This window comes from Mirounga leonina, unplaced genomic scaffold (genome assembly GCF_011800145.1).
Source record: "Mirounga leonina isolate KUSES-001 unplaced genomic scaffold, KU_Mleo_1.0 Mir_173, whole genome shotgun sequence".
Taxonomy (NCBI): domain Eukaryota; kingdom Metazoa; phylum Chordata; class Mammalia; order Carnivora; family Phocidae; genus Mirounga; species Mirounga leonina.
In genome coordinates this window covers 11,931,595-11,952,901 of record NW_023270447.1, presented here as the reverse complement: position 1 = coordinate 11,952,901, position 21,307 = coordinate 11,931,595, and the positions used below count along the sequence as shown (strand labels likewise).

General features: G+C 36.4%; 1 protein-coding gene across 5 annotated transcripts in view; it reads left to right on the top strand.

Annotated features, from left to right (window-relative positions):
* The window catches only part of SNX7 (sorting nexin 7), a 166,530-nt gene that overhangs the window by 92,824 nt on the left and 52,399 nt on the right, over positions 1-21,307 (top strand). Inside the window, exons 9-10 of one of the 5 annotated variants that reach the window (XR_004681569.1) lie at positions 13,003-13,056; positions 13,162-13,721. The exons of 2 other annotated variants lie outside the window; for them this stretch is intronic. Coding sequence is in view for 2 of the 3 variants with exons in the window: in XM_035017959.1 (XP_034873850.1) it covers positions 5,925-6,011 (87 nt within the window). In the remaining variant the exon portion in view is untranslated. Of the gene's footprint in view, positions 1-5,924; positions 6,354-13,002; positions 13,722-21,307 lie in introns of those variants that run through there. 2 more of the 5 variants (XM_035017960.1, XM_035017959.1) reach the window with 2 other exon arrangements.

The following is a 21,307-nucleotide window of genomic DNA, read 5'->3' as shown; positions in this document are numbered from 1 at the left end:
TCGCCCTTTTAATTTAAATGTGTTTGTGTGTATTTCTTAGAAGTGGAATATAGGTGGGTCTTGTTTTTATTTAATAGGACAATCTGTGTCTTATTGGAGTATTTACTTATTAACATTGAAATTGATTATTGATATGGCTAGGTTTGAGTCTATTATTTTGCTATTTGTTTTTTATTTGTTCTTTGCTCCCATTTTCTTCTTTATGCCCTCTTTTGGATAATAGACAATTTTGTATCGCTTCATTTTAGATCTTTTGTTGGTGTATTTGATATACCTTTTACTTTTTAGTGGTTATTTTCAGGTTTATTTTTTGTAGCTTAATCTTATCATCGTCTACCTTCAAGTAATATTATACCACTTCACCTATCATTTAAGAACCTACATTTTCTTTCTCCTGGCCTTTATGCCCTTTTTGTCATATATTTTATTTGTACATGTATTATAAGCCTCACAAGGTCTTGTTACTATTATTATTAATAATTAAGTAGTCAATTGTATTTTAAATAAATTTAAAGAATAAGAAAAATATATATGTTTCCATATCATTGTCATATTCTGTGTTCTTCATTCCTTTGAATGGATTCATATTTCTATCTGGTCTCATTTTTTTTTTTGCTTGATGAAATATTTCTTTTTTAAAAAACATTTCCTGTAGTGTGGTCTGTTGGTGACAATTCTATAGCTTTTGTATGTCAGAAAATATCTTTATTCCATCTTTTTTTTTTTGATGCCCGATCTTATTTATTTGTCACTCTTAGAAAATCTCATTTTTGACTGGACTCAGACTTATTCCATCTTTGTTTTTGAAGGATTATTTTTGCTAGGCATAGAATCCTATATCTTTTTTAGTATTTTTTTCTCTCAGTACCTTAAAAATATTATTCTGCTGTCTTCTCATTTACATCATCTTGGATGAGAAATACTCATCCCTATTTTTTCTTCTTTTGTAGGTAACAGTATCATTTTTCTCTGTCTCTAAAGATTGTCTTTATCACTGATTTTGAGCAATTTGGTTATAAAGTGGCTTGATGCATTCTTCCTCATGTTTCTTATGTTTAGAGTTTGTTGAGTTTCTTGGATTTGTGGGTTTATAATTTATCAAATTTGGAAAAATTGTGGCCTTTATATTTTCCAAAAGTTTTTGTGCACCCCACCTTTTTAGCGATGCTAATTACATATATATTATACTACTGCAAGCTGTGTCCTCTGGATCACTGATGCTCTTTTCCTTTCTTTCTCATTGATCTTTTTTCTTTTTTAAAGATTTTATTTATTTATTTATTTATTTATTTATTTATTTATTTATTTATTTGAGAAAGTGAGAGAGAGCATGAGAGTGGGTTGAGGGACAGAGGGAGAAGCAGACTCCCCGCTGAGCAGAAAGCCCGATGTGGGACTCCATCCCAGGACCCTGGGATCATGACCTGAGCCAAAGACAGCTGCTTAACTGACTGAGCCACCCAGAAGCCCCTCATTGATCTTTTATCTTTGTGTGTCTTCTTTTAGATATTTTCCATTCCTACGCCTTCGTGTTCGCTAATTTTTTTCTTCTGCATTGGTCTTATATGTTACTAATTCCATTCATTATATTTTTTCATCTCACACATAGTGATTTTCATCTCGGGAAGGCTAATTTGTGTCTATTCTTCATTTGTTCCGTGCCTCTACTTAACTCTTTGAACATCTAGGACACTTTTATAATAACTGGTTTAATGTCCTTGTTTGCTAAAATCTAACATCTTTGTCAATTCTGGATCAGTTTTTTTTTTTCTTCCAAATTTTTATTTAAATTCCAGTTAGTTAACACAGTGTAATATTGGTTTCTGGTGTAGAATTCATCCCTTACATACAACACCCAGTGCTCATTACAGGTGCCCTCCTTAATCCCCATCAGCCATTTAACCCATCCCCTGCCCACCTCCCTGCTCCAGTAACCCTCAGTTTGTTCTCTATAGTTAAGAGTCTGTTTTTTTGGTTTGCCTCTCTCTTTTCTCCCCCCATTGCTCATTTGTTTTGTTCTTTAAATTCCACATATGAGTGAAATCATATGGTATTTGTCTTTCTCTGACTGACTTATTTCACTTAGCATTATACTCTCTAGCTGTATCCACATCGTTACAAATGGCAAGATTTCACTCTTTTTTATGGCTGAGTAATATTGCATTGTATATAAATTTCAATTGATTGATTTTTCTCCTCGTTATGGATTATGTTTTCTTGCTTCTTTTTATCCTGTTATACTTAATTAGATGCCAGATACTATGAATTTTGTTGCATGTTGAATATTTTTGTATCCCTATTGCACTTAATTCAGTTGCTTGGACACAATTTGATCCTTTAGGGTCTTACTTTTAAGATTTGATAGATGGTACTTGAGCAGCTTTTAGTAGAGGGCAAGAGAGTATTGAGGCAAGACGCTTCTTTGTATCCTACCCAATATCTCATGAATTATGGGATTTTCCAATCTCTTTGGTGGGATCCTGTACTATTCTAGTCCCTGGGAGAACATGGACACTGTTCACTCTAATTCTCACTGGTGGCTTTTTTTTCCAGGCCTCAGGTAGTTTTCTACATGCATGTACTGATCAGGACTCCACTGAATACCCAAGGGAGACCCACCACAGATCTCCAGAGTGCTCTGTCTGCACTCTTTCTTCTCTGGTACTCTGCTCTCCGAACCCTCCTGCATTACTTTTCTATAGACTCTTAGCTCCATCTCTTCAACTCAGGAAGTCTGCCTGGCTACATCTAAGTTCACCTTCTTTCACCGTGGCCTCGAAATTCTCTTAAGGCAGTAAATTGGTGTATTGGTTTGCTAGGACTGCCATAACAAAACACCACAAACTAAGTGGCTTAAACAACAAAAAATTATTTTCTTACAGTTCTGGAGTTTAGATGTCCAAGATCAAGATGTTGGCAAGCTTGGTTTCTCGGTTTCTTCTGAGGCCTTTCTTCTTGGCTTTGCAGATGACAGCCTTCTCCCTGTGTCCTCACATTGTCTTTTCTCTCTGCTGTCATTCCTGTAGTCTTCTTGTATAACCAATTTCCTCTTAGAAGACACTAGTCAGATTGGATTAGGGCCCATCTTAACAGCCTCATTTCAACTGAATCACCTCTTTAAAGGCCTTATATCCAAATACTTTCACATTCTGTGGTACTTCAATAAATGATTTTTTTATTGTATTTATTATATTATTATTTTTTTAATTTAAATTCTGTTATTAACACATAATGTATTATTGATTTCAGAGGTAGAGGTCAGTGATTCATCAGTCTTACATAATACCCAGTGCTCATTATATGCCCTCCTTAATGTCTATCACCCAGTTACCCCATCCCCCCCACCCCCCTCCCCTCCAGCAACCCTCAGTTTGTTTCCTATGATTAAAGGTCTCTTGTGGTTTGTCTTCCTCTCTGGTTTCGTCTTGTTTTATTTTTTCCTGTCTTCCCATGTGATCCTCTGTTTTCAACAAATGAATTTTGAAGTATCTCAGAATGTGTTTCAACAAATAAGTTTTGGGGACACAATTCTGCCCATAACAGTAGGGTAATCGTAGAGCTCAGATTGTTTTTATCATGTCTCTCAGGGATCACTGTTCTTTGTTGCCTGATGTTCAGGGTCTTGAAAACTGTCATTTCATACATTTTTTCTTATCTATCTATCTACCCACCATTTTGGCCAGCAACAGAAGTCCTAAGCCCAAGTTCTTAACCACTGTACCATACATTATTCCTCACATTGCCCTTCCACAGACATGCACAGAAATTTATGGGCTTACTCCTACTAGGAAACGTTTTTTAACTCATTCTAGTCTGATTTAGATCCCACTACTATTTATTTTCATCATACCCTGTAACTTCATAGACCCTGAAGTTGATTATATTTGCTTACTTATGTTTCTTTGCTAAATCATAAGTTCCACGAGGTCAAGGATTGTGCCCCAGACCCTGTCATAGTGCCTGACATAATAAGAACTCAAAAATATTTTTTGAGTGAATGGATGTTTTATGTCAACCCCCACATCCCAAATTATGTATAGTTTGGACAGTTATAAAAGACATAAGGTCTAAAAGTTGAAACATAGATCAAATGTGAGGTATTTATCTTAATGCCCTTTCATGGGTATAAGCATTTAGATGTAAAGACATCTGCTTTTTCTCCTGAACCATGTCAGAGGAGGCCACTCTTGCCTGGTGGTCCCTGTCATAGCTACTTGGCCTTCTCTCTTGTCCCTGCCCTCTCCTTCCTTACCCCTATCTTATTTTGTTATTTCTTCATCCCACTGAGATAGGTATTATTATTTTACACCCAAAGTAGAAAATCAGAGAGTTAGTAACTTACTAAAGAGTAAAGATAAATCACAGAACTAATTCATCACAGTGACTAAAATTATGCTTTGTGGCTTATACTTGGCTTCCAGTACTCTCTAAAGTTTTTAAATCAAAAATATCCCTTAAAGTCTTGATAGGCTTAATTATTCTTATGAGACCTGTATTTACCAAGCCTGACTTTCAAAATACATATATCACAAAATAAATACTCAACATTTTACCCAGTAATTTACTCCGTTTTTAAAAATTTGATAATTAAGTTTTCAACAGTATTTTCTACGGTTCTCATGCAAATATATAATTTTCTAGCCTTATTATTCATTTCCTAGGCTATTGAAACTATCTCAGAATCAAATCACTGCATATAACCATTATAAAAACCTTATTTGGCAAAATGCTTCCCATATTCTAAATCTTCAGTTTGAAAAAATATTGACACACACACACACACACACACACACACCTACATAAGTCCATACATACTTTTTGGAACACAGCACATTTATAATTTGGGAGGTTTAAATTTTGAGTTTGTATTGTGTTTGGGAAATTGCTGGTCTGTCACTAGTACTTGTCAGATGTGGACATATTAAAGCTATAAGAGGATTAGAGGATAAAGAAGTGATGTGAAAGTAGTTTAGGCAAGTTAACCAATGTTAATCAGTCCAACTTCAGAGTGTATTATATAAAAAACTACATATATATGTATTTGTATATAGCAGTCTATCCACATTTGGGAAAAAAATGATTTCTTTCCTAATTAATTTTAGCTCATGCTAAATATATGTTAGAGTAAGTATGTTTTAGAAGAATCCTAAATATGTGTAAACTATTAAAATTATGCTGTGGATAAACTTCATACAGATAACTGAGACTAGGCTAGTAGGCAGGTCAGTCCTAAGCAACATCACAAAGGTGGCCACATTCCTGTTGTCTTGTCCCCACCACCTTCAGTCTCCTCTGATCCTTTTTCATTTCCTGTGGCACATCAATGACTAAGTTTCACCATCTAGTCCCACGAGACCATCATAATATAATAATTGCTAATTTTTGAGCACTTAATTTGTGTTAAGCATTCTGCATAGAGATATATACAGATTAGGGAACTTTGATTTTTACAGTTGCCCTAGTGGTAAGTACTGTCATTAATCTCATTTATAGCTGGAGAAACTATAATAAAGATTCATCAGCTTGCCCAAACTCAAATTTGTAGTGGGATTCAAATCTGATGGATGCATGCTTATATCCCCACTCCTCTGTCTAGATGCTTAACGCCTGCCTCCTTGGATGCAAATGGTCCATCTTTTCCTCCATAATTTAGTGGTTTCCTTTCCTGACAGTGGGGTAATACTGGGTTATTTTAGCAAACTAATCCATGCTCATTTTTTTAACCTTTTATGTTTTCCTCTTATTTAGCAAGAGTATCCATGATTAGGAATTAAAATATGTAGAAAACAACAAGGATTTTGGCTTGCTGGTAGGAGAGAGGAGCAGGGCAGATTGCCCTAGGAACAAATACATAAGGATTTATTAATCCTTTCACTGCTGAAAGTTAACTACTGTTGATCTCGTGGTGTATTTCCATTATTCAGTGCCTTGCTACATGGGAATCCTTCCTTGCATCACAGACTGACCTCCACATGGAAGAAACCTCTGAAGATAAACCTGAATCCCATTGAGGACTTCTGTGTGATCTTTGGGAGACAGCATCTATTAACCAAAGTTATTCTTTCTGGATGGGCTGTGTCCTTTATGAAGTGGATGAAAAATGTTTCACACTATCTGGAAAACCAACAGCTTGAAACTCAGGTATTCCAGATAATTGATATGAATTTATAATACATACATATATATATGTTATACATACAAATATATATATGTATGTATTAGCTTAGTTTTTATTTTAAATTTGTGTGCCAATAAGTACATATAGAAATTTTTTGCCCAAATATTTGTTTGTGGAACATGTCATTTTAAATATATTACGAAGATTCAGTTTTAATAAAAAGTTTAATATGAAATGCCTGGCTGTGGTGTGGTGTGGTTTTTCTACTAGTAACTCAAGCCTCTGAAGCAGATTCTGATAAGAATTCAGCATGTTACCAAGCATACTATGTATTCACCTTTATTTCATCACAATTTTCTCTAAAATACTATTCACTTTGACATTAGGAACTTGAAGTAAATATATAAAAATTAATTTAGTATTATTAAATATTAATGACAACTGTTCACAAGTTGGTTTGGTAAGAGTAAATTGTTTTTCACAATTGAAAAAAATTACCAAGATAGATTTACATTATTCTTTGAGTTATTAGTTAGTAATCCTATGAAACCTAGTAATTAAGTAATACTGACCATACAGAGTGATTTCATTTTTTTTTTTTTTAAGATTTTATTTATTTATTTGACAGAGAGAGACACAGCGAGAGAGGGAACACAAGCAGGGGGAGTGGGAGAGGGAGAAGCAGGCTTCCCGCGGAGTAGGGAGCCCGAGGCAGGGCTCAATACCAGGACCCTGGGATCATGACCTGAGGCGAAGGCAGACATTTAACGACTGAGCCACCCAGGTGCCCCCAGCATGATTTCATATTTATCTTATGGCTATATTTAGAAACTGTATATGTTGGTTATTTAATATTTGCTAATTTTTTGAAACAGATATTTCTCAAGACTTTAAAGTTTGAGGTATTTGGTCATGCATGTTACGTTACATAAAGGACATTAAGTATCATTTGGGCATTAGCCTTAAATAAGTGTCACAAAAAACAACCTAGACATTTGTTTTAGATACACAAATGCAGATATAAAGCTAAATGTTTTTCATAAATATTGGTATGTATAATTTTTGAACCATCTGTGATAAAGAATCTGACTCCATTTTTTGATGTTAGACCGCTGGTAGCTTTTAAGTACACTTTCCATCTTCCCCTCCTGCCACATCTGGTCAAGTTGCTAAGAAAGCCCGAGTGCTCCCTCCTTTGGCATTGACATGAAGTTCAAACCATATGACCCCCTCTCTGCATGTAGGAACCCACCCCCTGACCCACCATAAAAACCCCAAACCATTCTCCTTCTCCAGCTCTCTCAAATCATTTTCAGAACAGCCTGAGAGGCCTGCCCAACTCTCCCCAGAAAAGCTCATTATGTGAGTAATAAACCTTTTCGTAGCTTCTCAGTGTGTTTATGACATCACTACCCTTGACATCTAACACAAATTTTGGGTGAGAATCCTTCCTGTTTATTAGGATGGCCCCAACCATATTGTTTTGCAAGCAATTTTACTACTCCAAACTGTGTTTCCCTATCTAGAGATAATGGAGATAATAATCTCTAACTCACAGGTTGTTAAAATGATATAGTAAACTTAGAACACCTACCAGACAGTAGGGGGTGAGGGAATTAGGTGGGGTGGTCGAAAAGTACAAACTTCTAGTTATAACTTAAGCCCTGGGGATGTAGTGTATACAACATGATGACTATGTTAACAACACTGTACTGTATACTTGTAAGTTACTAAAGGAATAGATCTTAAAAGTTCTCATCACAAAGGAAAAAAAGTTGTAACTGTGCTTATGTGATGTTAACTAATCTTATTGTAATCATTCTGTAGTAAATACATATATCAAATCATTGTTATACACCTTAAACTTAGAAATGTTAGATGTCAGTTATATCTCAGTAAGACTGGGGAAAGGAAGAATACCTACCAGAGAAATGGTACCAATAAGATCATTAATTATTTAAATGGGAATCACATAAAAATGCTTTATATTTAGATTCAGTACCTTTCTTCTTCCTCTTTAGTTTTGCATGTCTTTCCTCGCCCGCTCCCTTCCTTTCTGCCCACATGACTGCCATCCCACATACATACCATGCATACCCACACAGCTAACTCTTGTTAAGTAGTATGTATCCTTCCTTATATTTTCCCATACCCAAAGTATTCGGTATAGACTTACATACACACACACACACACACACACACATACACATGCTCCCAAACACAGTTTTAAAATTTGTTTTATAAAAATGAAGTCCTATTATACATGCTATTTTGTCTCTCATTTCGTCACTCAACAATATCTTGTGGAAATGTTCAAAGTCAAAAATAGCTCTAATAAATTTCTTAAATGGGTTTACAATATACCATGGTGTGAGTATGTAGTAATTTATGCAGACATTTTCTTGTTTATAGTTATTTACTTTGCTTCTAGTTTTTCATCACCTCAAAAAGAAACCCTATACCATTTGGCTATCACTTTCTAACCACCCCCCCCATATCCCGAGGCCTAAGGAACCACCAATCTGTTTTCTGTCCCTATAAATTTGCCTATTCTCATTATTTCATATCACTGGAATCCTATAATATGTGATTTTTAATGACTGGCTTATTTCACTTAATATGTCTTCAACAAGTATTGCAGCATTTGTCAGTACTTTATTCTTTTTTTAAAATGGCCAAAAATTGGGGTGCCTGGGTGGCTCAGTCGTTAAGCGTCTGCCTTCGGCTCGGGTCATGATCCCAGGGTCCTGGGATCGAGCCCCACATCGGGCTCCCTGCTCGGCGGGAAGCCTGCTTCTCCCTCTCCCACTCCCCCTGCTTGTGTTCCCTCCCTCGCTGTGTTTCTCCCTGTCAAATAAATAAAGTCTTAAAATAAATAAATAAATAAAATGGCCAAAAATATTCTATTGTATGGATATACCACATTTTGTTTATCCGTTATATTTGTTTATTCTTTGATAGACATTTAGGTTATTTTCAATTTTGACTATTATGAATAATGATGCTATAAAATTGGTGTATACATTTTTGTGAGTACGTATATTTTCATTTTTCTTGGGCCTTTACATAGGAGTGGAATTGCTGGGTCATAGCACAACTGTATTTAACCATATAAGGAGTTGCCAGATTGTTTTCCAAAGTGGCTACACCATTTTACATTTCAACTAGCATGTATGAGGGTTCTGATTTCTCCACATCCTCATGAATGCTTGTTATTTTCTGGTTTTGTTTGTTTTTGTTGTATTATAGCCACCCAATTGGGTGTAATGATATCTGATTATACCTTTGATTTGTATTTCCTGTTGCATCTTTTCATGTGATTTATGGCTATTTATATATATTCTTTGCAGATATATCTATTCAGATCTTTTGCCAATTTTTAAAGTGAGGTTGTCTTTTTATTATTGAGTTTAAGAGTTATTTATATATTCTAGATAAAAGTCCCTTATCAGATTATGGTTTGCAGATACTTCTTTTTACTTCTTGATAATGCACTTTGAAGCAAAGAAGTTTTTAATTTCGATGAAATTCATTGTTTCTGGGTTTTTTGTTGTTGTTGCTTATGCTTTGGTGTCATTTTTAAGAATCCATTCTCAAATCTGAGCTTGTGCAGATTCACCCCTATGTTTTCTTCTAAGAGTTTTAACTTTTAGATTTATGTCTTTGATCCATTTTGAGTTACTTTTTGCATATGATGTGAAGGAAAGGCCCAATTTCATTCTTTTATATGAGGTTATCCAGTTGTCCCAACACTATTTGCTGAAGAGGCTGTTTTACAATTTTCACACTGGGGATCAAGTCCATGGAACTCCTTATGTTGTCATCCCAGAGGTGGGACACCTGGTATAGCTTTTGAATTGGTTGTTGTGATGTGTGCTGTGATGGTTGTTGCTATTAATATGGAAATACGACTACTGGATACCTCATTATAAAAAAGCCTCTTAACAACAACAAAATAACTCATTTGGATTTTACTTAAAAGAAGGATTCCCCCTGAAGTTTACATATACTTTTCATTCAACACATGCCTTCTTTCAATAACTGCTTCCCAAAACACAGATTTCCTGCTTTCAATTAATTTTCTGAGTCATATAGCCTTTCAAAAAAGACAAAAGAAGGATTTTAAGTGGATGTGCCAGTAGCTGTTATATAGAATTGGTAATAGACTTAGTATATTTTGAAAATAGTTTAAGTCCATCTTGTGATATTGCTAGGATTCCACTCCCCCTACCCCTTTCATTCCAGTGACCTAGGGGGAAATTAAAAGTCTTTTTACCTCAACTGGCTCTTCAAAGCAGAAACATCAATGCTGAATCCGTCATTTTGACCCGAAATCCTAGGGAGAAAGAAACTTATTTCTTGTGTTTACAGGAAATGCGGTTGTACTTGGATGAAAGTCATCATCATAGAGGATGACTCATGGGAGCTTTGGAATCAGTGAGCTCAGGATAAGATCCGATCTGGAGATATTACTTGCCTGGTCCACAGTTTGTACTTTTCCTTCTCTTTTTGATTGGATAGGAAACATATATGCTCCATTTTTAGAGAACTACAAACACACACAGAGATACATACTTTAAGTAGGAAATCGTCACTAAACATGTGTATAATCCCAGGAAGATACAAATAAAAATCTGGGTTCGTTTCTTTTCTTTTTTTCCTCATGCCATGACTACCTTGAAGATAAGAGGCTCTGAAGTGAAGATAAGTACATTTATACTATTGACCATCTATTTCATAATCAATTTCTTTATCTTCTCTTTGCTTTAAACAGGTTTATAAGTTATTATATATTTTTTAAAACTCACAGTTTAATCTACTTGATCAAGTCCTATTATGGATTGATTTCTCTTTTATTGTGCTTTGGCTCTGTTTCTCCATTTGTATTTTTCTGTTATTGTTTCAGAATTTTTATCTTTTTGACAAAAGAACAAACCAAACTACTTTAGATCACAGGGAATTGATGCAGTTATATAACCAAAAATGAAAAGGGTATATTTGGGTATAACTGGTCCTGAACAGGTTTATTTCTCTTTCTGTCTTTATTTCCTACTTCTCTTGAAAGGGTTGACTTCCCGGACGCCTGGATGGCTCAGTCGGTTGGGCGTCTGCCTTCAGCTCAGGTCATGATCCCAGGGTACTGGGATCGAGTCCCGCATCAGGCTCCCCGCTCCGTGGGGACCCTGCTTCTCCCTCTGCCTCTGCCTCTCTCTCTCTCTGTCTCTCATGAATAAATAAATAAAATCTTAAAAAAAAAAAAAGGGTTGACTTCCTTTACCCCTATTGCTACCTTTACATGAGGCTCATTCTGTGGTTCTCAACTGGGGAATATTTAGCAGAATCTAATAATATAGTATGGTATAATATATACTATCATGTAATATCTAGAGATATTTTTGGATGCCACACTAGGGGAGAAGGGTACTACTGGCATCTAGTTGGTAGAAGTCGGGTGCTACTAAGCATCCTGCAACAAGAAGTTATCTGACCCAAAATGTCAAGACTGCTGAGGTTGAGAAATCCTGGGCTAGATTAATGTCTACCAGTAGCCCCTGGATCACAAGTTCCCAACTATCTACGAGGAAGGAAAGAGCTCTTCCCTTCCAGTTTTAAATCAGTTGAAAATTCCTAGGGAAGACCTGGCTTCGGATACAGCCAGTGCCTCCCTGTCCCCCTCAACACTGCCCCAGGCCAATCTTTGTGGCTAGAAACCAAAATACTGCAATCAACACAGCCTAGGTCAGGTTCTCACTTTTATACAAACTACATCAGCCAGGGAGGTTATGACCAAAGGAAGATGGCACCTTTAACTCAGACCACATGTTAGATGTTCACTTGCCAAAAGAAAAGAGCTACTTTATGCAGAAGTAAGCAGAATATCAGGGAAGATAAAATAATACCTTACGTCCACACTCTCATTTTAAAATGAGGATACGATTTTATTCATTTAGAATTTTTCAAGTTCTATACATTCATATATTTAACAATATTCTGTTCTTATGCCTAAAATTTTCAATGAGAAAAGACTAAAGTAAAAATAGCTCTTCAAAGAACATGAATTAGAGATTACAAGTGTAAATAAACCATTAGTCCAGCACATATAATTACATAGGAAGTCAATCATAATTTTATTGGCTAAGAAATAGCACAAGACTGTGAAATTAGAGTCATTAGTGCATTAATCTGTATTGAAAATAAAACCTTTAGATTAGGTTTGATTGAGACCAGTGTATAAAATATATTCTCTGCTGAAATAAGGCATTGAGATTCCATCAAAGTACATTGATGTAAAGAAGATATTGAATGACAAAGCTGTGATTCTTTTACAAATATGTTCAAATACATGATCATCTTACATGAATGGAGTATTGAGGGACTGCTACACCCAGTTTCACTGAAGATCAGTTCAGTATTCTCACTGTTTCATAAGGATTTGAAATGTAAGAATAATGAAATTAATCTGTATGGAGATAACCAGGTCTTTAAACCAGCACCTAAAAAATGGCAGCTAGGCACCTTTAATTTAAATGTAAGGGATGATGTCTATAACTGATCTTGTAATTAATCAATCTGCTCCTGGACTCCTCCACCATGTTATATTTTTACCCCCTTTAGCAGTGTACTGCTTTATTCTGCAACCTGTGACAGAGAATTGTTGATTGTCCATTTGAAAAGCAACTAATTTTTTCATTATGTCTCAAATGGAACTTGCACAAATATACAGTATTTAAAAAACGTTTTCATAGCTAAAGCAATAGTTCTGTGCCCATTTATTTCCTTCTCTACAGATATTTTGCAAAGGACCTAATTTGCTGTTTTATTTTATTTTGCTTTTTTTTTTTTTAAAGATAAGATTAAGCCCTATTTTCTTTCTCTTCTGAAAGTAAAAGGAACAAATCGTGGATTTCTTACAACTGCAGAATGACTAGAGGCACCTGGTAGGTATAGTATGACTTCACAATTTTCTGTCTGTAACACCATCATTCATCAGGTCCCTGAAGCTTAAGCTTTTGACATATTGTTTTATTTCTGTCATCTGGCAGATGTACTTCATTTAGACATCTACAATTAAGACATTTGATAACCAGATCTTAATAATATCTCAATCAACCTTTGTCATATGAGAAAAGAAAAGCTCAAAGGAGTATAATGACTCTGAGTTGCTTGCCCTCTGTACTTTGTAAAAATTAATAAAAGGAAACCTCATTTAAGATGAAGTCTGGGGACCAGAAGGGGTAGCTTTCATGCCCTACAACTTGTCATCAACTGCAGACCCAACAGGAAGAGACATACCTTGCAAGTAGATAGTGCTTTAGTTACGATGTTACTGTTCCAGCAGGAGGAAGAAAGGTTTCTCTGCTCAACCAGGCAACAGCCCAGCCAATGAGAGACTGCCATAACTCAGCCAATGAAAAGCCACTATCCTTTGAACTCCCAGTTTACTTCAAAAGGCTTTTTGTTTATAATAGCCTTCCCAACTTCCCCCTTTTCCTCTATAAAAGAGTGTTCCTCTCCTTTGTTCTCCAGACTGCTCTATGGTTTTGCAGTAGCTTGTTTGTTCCAGAGTGTAATTCTCTGCTATTCCTGAATAAATCTTTTTTTTTTCCTGGTAAAATACTGGCAGTTTTATTTTTAAGGTTAACAATTTCATCACTCCTTCCATACTCTCATTAACAGAAAATCAGGTCTTTGTCACATCATTCCTGGATTTTAGCAGCATTCCCCCCTTAATATTTTACTCCCTTGCAGGCTCTCTCCCCATAGTCTCCAAACCACAATTTTCTGACTCATTTCATCCTGGCAGAGTTTTCTTTGGGTCACATTAAAATCAGACAATTAAGGGCAATGCATTGTAGTTTTCTACAGTCAAACTAATTTAGTTTATGAATTGTTTAGAAACAGGGTCTTTGTTAAAGTCATAAATGTGCCTCTTCTTTTATGAGGTATTGGAAATGCAATGCCCTTAACTTGGTAAAATAAAAGTTTAGCTGTAATCCTTTATTTCTTTGTCAACGGAACTGGACCACAGGGTGCCCAGATAGTTGGTCAGATATTATTCTAGGTGTTTCCACGAAAGTGTTTTTGATGAGATTAATGCCTAAATCCATAGACTGAGTTAAGCAGATTGCCCTCCTTAAAGTAAGTTGGTCCTCATCCAATCAGTTGACTGCCTAGATAGAATAGCAAAACTAAGAGAAGAACTCCTGCTGCCTGGCTGTCTTCAAACTGGGATATTGTATTTTTTCATGCCTTTGTATTCAAACTGAAACATTGAGTCTTCCTGGGTCTCCAGCTTGCCAACTGCAGATTGGGACTTATCAGCTTCCATAATGTATGAGCCAGTTCCTTATAATACACTCTCTCTCTGTGTGTGTCTCTCTCTCTTTCTCTCCATACACACGTACACATGTATTGGTTCTGTTTCTCTGGAGAACCCTGACTGATACACCATCACTTTGTCTTCGCTTATTTTTTTAAAACTTTCACTAGTCGGTGAAATCCAAAAGCCCAGAATCTATGCTCTGCTCCATCCTACTTGATCAATCTGAATCTATTCCTTTAAGTCTATTGTTTCTGCCTTAAGCCCCTCAGGGCCTACGCTTGTGCATTCAGAGTTTTCTTTGCTGGCCGACTGTATCATCTCATTCTTGTGGCCGTTAGTGCCTCTACAGTCTAAATGAAGTTGAGAAGATGCTAAATAGTACAATAGAAGGAGACATTTTGATTGGTATTCCAATATATTGTCCCACTATATGATTAATTATATTAAAAGAAGAGGTATGATCTTTTCAGGTATTCCAAACCTATCAGAAGCATAAATTAAGTGCAATTTTAAGAGCTTATTAATAATAGTTACCAGTTATTAAGTCCTTTTTATTTGTCAGGCAAGCTTGGTTATGATTTCCTTGCATTTTCTCATTCCTACCAATTCAGATCCAGAGGTACTATGATCTCTATTGTTCAGGGGCAGACTGGATCTTAGAAAAATTAATTTATCCATTACGATCAAGTTAGGAAATAATGAAACAAGGATAACCCAGGTCTCCTCTCAATGGCCTTGTGTCCTATACCACTGCTTCTCAAAATTTAATGTACGTTAGAATCACCTGGGGATCTTGTCAACAAACAGATTCTGATTCAGTGGGTCCAAATGGGGTCTGGGGTTCTGTATTTCTAACAAGCTCAGAGGGGATATTGATGCTTCCAGTCCAAAGACTACATTTTTAATTGCCAAGGTTATATCATTCCTGGAAAGGTGCACACTGTGAGAATGTATTACATGATGTATATAAAATCCTCTGAGGCTTAAAGTCATACTTTGGTCTGGCTCTATTACTTACAGTTCTGTGATCTTAGGAAAGTTAATTTCCTTTACCTGTTCTATAGAAAAACTAATAATAGGGCACCTGGGTGGCTCAGTTGGTTAAGCGACTTCCTTCGGCTCAGGTCATGATCCCAGGGTCCTGGGATCGAGTCCCACATCGGGCTCCCGGCTCAGCGGGGAGCCTGCTTCTCCCTCTGACCCTCTCCTCTCTCATGCTGTTTCTCTCTCGCTTGCTCTCTAATAAATAAATAAAATCTTAAAAAAAAAGAAAAACTAATAATAATACCTAATTAATATCGCATTGCATAAAATAATGTATGTAAAGAAAGGTCAGTATATACTCAGGGCACAGGTTAAGCATAAAAAATAAAAGGGGCGTAGGAGGATATAATTATTTTCCAGAGAGATCCATCTTACAGCATAGGCTTCTTCCTAAATGGGAAAATCAATTTCACTACTACATAATCTAAAATAGAAACATGCAACTATTAGGCACTGACAAACCCACAAGTACTATACTAATCAAGGCAACATTCCCAATTTCTAGCTTTCTGTTTTTTTAACCAGATGTAGGGTTATAGCAGTGTAATCCATGAGCAACCTAAATTCAGAGAGAAATAAAAGTTATCTGGAAACATTCTTTCTGGCAACCCAATTCTGACATCTAGCTTATAAATGTAGAAATAATGTTCTTGTGTGTCTAATAATGGCTTTAGATAAACTCTTAGATTGTTAGAGGTAGAATTAAATTCTGAGCATACTGTAAAAAAGAAAAAAAGGCATTTAGCATTTAAAATTCTGAGCTTGCTAGTTAAGTATTCTAGGCCCCAATTTCCCATCTGTGGAAAGGGGGAATTAATCTGCCAAGATCTACATGGCTGGGAAGTACAAGAATAAATTATACACAGCTGACTTTGACTACTTTCTTAAAAAAAAAGTATTAAATTTTACATCAGCTCCCCCTGGTTACCCCCAAATACTTAAAACTTACAGTTCATCCATGAATTTAGGATATCCTGAGATAAGGCAAGCTAATGGTCATCGCTGCTAAGGTATATTACAGTAGGAAAGATTCAGAATGTGATGCATAGGTGTGAATATAAATAGATATACATACATATTTAAGTTCATATTTATGTACATGGGTGTGTGTGTGTATGCTTGTGTGGTGTGTGAATTATGGAGTAATTGGTGGAAAGACATATGAATTAAAAATCATTGGAGCTGGAAGCCAACTGCATGGGTACTACTGCTTATCTTCCTCCCTTTCCTCATGTATTACTATTCCTCCAGGTTTGAAAGTGTATTTATGTTGATGTTCATAAGGTTACTGAACAATGAGATCCTTTAAAATGGACAACTGTTTGTGTGTGCTTGCTGCCACGTTTGCATGTGTAATCCTTTAAGGCTATAAATGCATATGTGGGAGAGGGAAAAATTGAACTTCCACAGTTCCTGTTTATATTTCTCTTATTGTAAAGTCATGGAGATTGAAGAGCTTGTTTGTATTTTTTTTTCTAAAACATGACATCTTTTGATAAGATCAGAAGAACAATGCTTTCTCATTTTAAGAGAAATCATCCCAGAACATGCAATTTAAATAGCTAATCAGAGCTGGTTAAATGAGGCATTTGATAATTATGCATAAAAGATTTTCTCTTCCTACTTGAAGTATTATGATTACTGATGTTAAAATTAAATTATTTTTGCTTTTAAGTGTTTTTTTTGAACAATCTGAGATTCTAAAATCTTTTGAAACACTTTGCGTTCAAATATCATATATATGCATCCATTTATGCAGTAATTCACTAATTCCATAAATATTCCACTGCTAATAGGTGCCAGACACCTTCATCTGTTGTCATAAGCAATATGGTAAAAAAAATAAACCTAACCTGCCCTCAGTAAGCTAAAAGTCTAATGAGGAGACAGGCACCATACATAAATAATGAATAAATCTCAATTGATGCATGCATCAGTCTCAGGATTGGCTGATGCGGAAGTTATAGAGGCTGGAGAGAGATGTAGCTGGAGAAATGAACTCAGTCACAGAAAATCCAGCAATTCGGACTTGATTCAGGCTGGTATCCACATCCAAATTGGTCCCATTCCACAGAGGAAGTATTAGAAGCTGGAGGCTTCATCAGAGGAATAACTGCATGCCAATTCCAGGAGATCAGCCGAGGTATGAAGGACAGGATCCTCTCTATGCGGAAGAGAACTGGCCCATGTTGGACACTGGACAGGTTCCTATGTAAGCAGAGGAATGGAAAGCTAACACAAAGAAGTAGGATCTATTTGGATATCAGAAATAGGATCTATATGGCTATCAGAAGTAGGAAATTGACTTTACTAGTTTTAAGCAAGGAGGAATGTATCCTCACTTAACTAGGAGGTCCAGAAGGAGAAAGTGGTTTAGGATCAGCTTAATCAGGCCTCCCTACCTCTGTCTCTCTGTAGACTCTTGTCCCTTGTCTAGTTGGCCTGTCCTCTGCCTGCTTTCCTCACAGCATGAAAATGAAGGCTTTTGGTTCACATTCACCTACACAATATCCAGAGGAAGCTAGAAACTGTCTCCTAAATGTTCTATTTTTAAGAATAGGAAAACTCGGGGTGCCTGGGTGGCTCAGTCAGTGAAGTGTCTGACTCTTGATTTTGGCTCAGGTCATGATCTCAGGGTCCTAGGATCCAGCCCCGTGTCGGGCTCCCACTCAGCTGGGAGTCTGCTTGAGATTCTCTCTCCCTCTGCCTATCCCCCCACTTGCTCTCTCTCCCTCTCTCTCAAATAAATACATCAATCTTTAAAAAAGAATAGGAAAACTCTTTTCCATAATAACCAATAAACTTTTCCTTGTGTCTCATTTCTCCAAATTGGAATTTATTCCCATCTTGAACCAATCCCAGTGACGTTTTGTTGTACAACATTTTGCCTAAGCCTGAATTCCTGAACCAATCTTAAACAAGGGGAATGAGATTACTCTTTTTTATTTTTAACATTTTATTTATTTTGCTTGAGATAGAGAGGGCAAGAGAGAGCACAGAGGGAGAGGGGAAGCAGACTCCCCGCCGAACAAGGAGCCTAACCTGGGGCTCAATCCCAGGATCCCGGGATCATGACCTGAACCGAAGGCAGACGCTTAACAGACTAAGCCACCCACGTGCCCCCAAGGGAATGAGATTACTCTTATTCCATTTAGCCCACTCCTCGGTTTATTATCAAAATTTGTTTTTCTTTATTAGCACCGGACCATTTGATTAGATCTTTCTCAATTTTTTTTTGAAAGTGAAGAGTCAGATACAATTTCATACCCTAGTATTAGAGAGTATCCAATAATGAGGCAGACTCTAAGACAAAATGAAAAATGTCAAAGATTCAGGTACGATATACTTGTAAGAGATAAAGGGGGAGAGGAGCAGAGAAAGGAAAGGCTTCAGCCTGCACTGCAGATCTGAACCTGAGAAAGGGGAGGTGGAAGGAAAGGAAACTGGGTCTCAGTTGGAAGGGCCTCAGGATATAGCACAGCCCTGAGAAAGTCCTGGGGCCAGGAGGGAGCCCCAGAGCAAGGATGACTATAAAAGAGTCCTGCATTGGCAGAAATGGCCTGGCTCTAGTCCCCTTACCAGGCTCAGTCATTGGCTGTGAGCAGCCTGCAGAAAGCATGACCTCCCCGTGAACATCACAGTGGATCCCTGTATGTGGGGGCTGGAGGATACCTGCTGACCACACTTCTCATGGCAGGTTTTCTCTCTTTCTAGGTGACATACTTAGCTGCTGTCTGTGTATTTGTCATACAGTTTGCTTTTCAGCTTCTGGGAAGTATAGAAAGATTTTACCGAAACTTATTCAATGACAATTACTACTTCCTTTATTCTTTCACATAGAGGCACCTTGTTCTACAGAACAAAGGTTTGGGAAAATTTTAATATTACTAATTTTAGTAAACCTTTGCCATTACAATAAGTTTTGATAAAGTGCTTTAATATTAGGCATGTTTTAGAAAGATTTATTTATTTATGTTAGAAAGAGAGAGAGGTGGTGGGGCAGAGGGTAAGGGAGAGGGAGAGAGAGAATCTCCAGCAGACTCCCCATTGAGTGTGGAGCCCTACAGGGGGGCTTGATCTCACAACCCTGAGATCATGACCTGAGCCGAAATCAAGAGTCAGATGCTTAACAGACTGAGCCACCCAGGTGCCCCTAATCTTAGGTATTTTAAATATATTTCTTGTCAATAGGTATTTTAAATATTTTTTGTCAAAACTTTGGATTTATAGACTTAGATTATTCAATTTGTGGAAAATGCCTGGCATATAACCCAAAGTCTGTCTTTATTTTTCAATTCAAAGAAATGTATAAATTCATATTTTCATGACAATCATTTCCCTTCTGAATTCTGAGATAGTTACATGGAGAGATAAGTGATACATGGGAAGATGGGTGCATACATAAATAAATAGATCAGGCTTGCTGCTACCTTTTCATTTGGATAAAATAAACCATCACAACCCTCAGCATTTCTTATATGGACTCTTAGCTTTGCTCATGAAAGACATTCATTGCTCACTGGAGCAATGCATTCTTTTCTGATCTTCTGAGATGGATAAATAAAGTCATTAAACAAAAATTAAATAATCCTACCTTAGCCCAAATTCCCAGCATTGATAAGAATACAGAATTTTAAATTACACACACACACACACACACATATAAATTGTCTGTTCAGTGACCAGTGTCTTTTACCCCTGGGCAATTAGGCATAGTAAAATTCAAGTTGTGTAAGAGAAGGACCTCTCTTTTGTAAAGTGGAAGAAAGTCTACTGGAAAAGGGAAGATAAGAAAGAAAATAAGGCATGACTTAGAAAACAGAGACATTCTCACATAGTTTTAGAAAGGACTATATTTAGGAGTTAAGTATCTAGAAATTGGTTACTAAAAAGATTACCCGTGCCAGATTAGCTCTTGAAAATTTTTCGTCTGCAGCCCTAGGCTATGAAGACGGCTGGTCTGTATGATCATTCATGCTTTTTTCCCTGCCCACTCTCAGTTCCAATCACGAACTTGCCTGGCATTCTCCAAGCCAAGCACTTAGTACATGTTCATGCCTCTGTAATTTTGCTCATTTTTTTTTATACTGATAAATTCTTCCCTCCTGCCTTTCAAACTTCTACTCATCCTTTAAGACTGACCTTAATATTACCCCAAATTTGATTAATCTATTATCTCCAAGTCACTCTTCCCTTTTTCCTTCCATGGCAGTTGATAGCTAGGTTTATTTATTTAATTGTTTTTTAAAAATCTTTATTGAGGTATAATTGACAAAATTGTAAGATATTTGAAGTGCACAATGTGATGACTTGATATATGCATACATTGTGAAAGATTCCCTTCATTGAGTTAATTAACACATCCATCACCCTACATAGTTACTCCTTCCTTTGTCTTTTGATGAGAAAGTGTAAGTTCTCTCTTAGCAAATTTCAAGTATGCAATACAATGTTATCAACCAGCCATCATGTATACATTATATTCTCAGACCTTACTCACCTTAAAACTGAAATTTGTACCTTTTTACCAACCTCTCCCTATTTCCCCCACCTCCCACCCCTGGCAACTTTTCTACTATTTCTGTAAGTTTGGTTTTGTTGTTGTTATTGTTGTTGTTTTTAGATTCCACATATAAGTGATACCATGCAGTAGTTTTCTTTCTCTGTCAGGTTCGTTCATTTTGTCACAAATGGCAGGATATCCTTCTTTTGTAAGGGTGAATAATATTCCATTACATATCTATCTGTCCATCTATCTATCATCTATCTATCTATATCTATCTATCTATCTATCTATCTATCTATCTATCTATCTATCTATC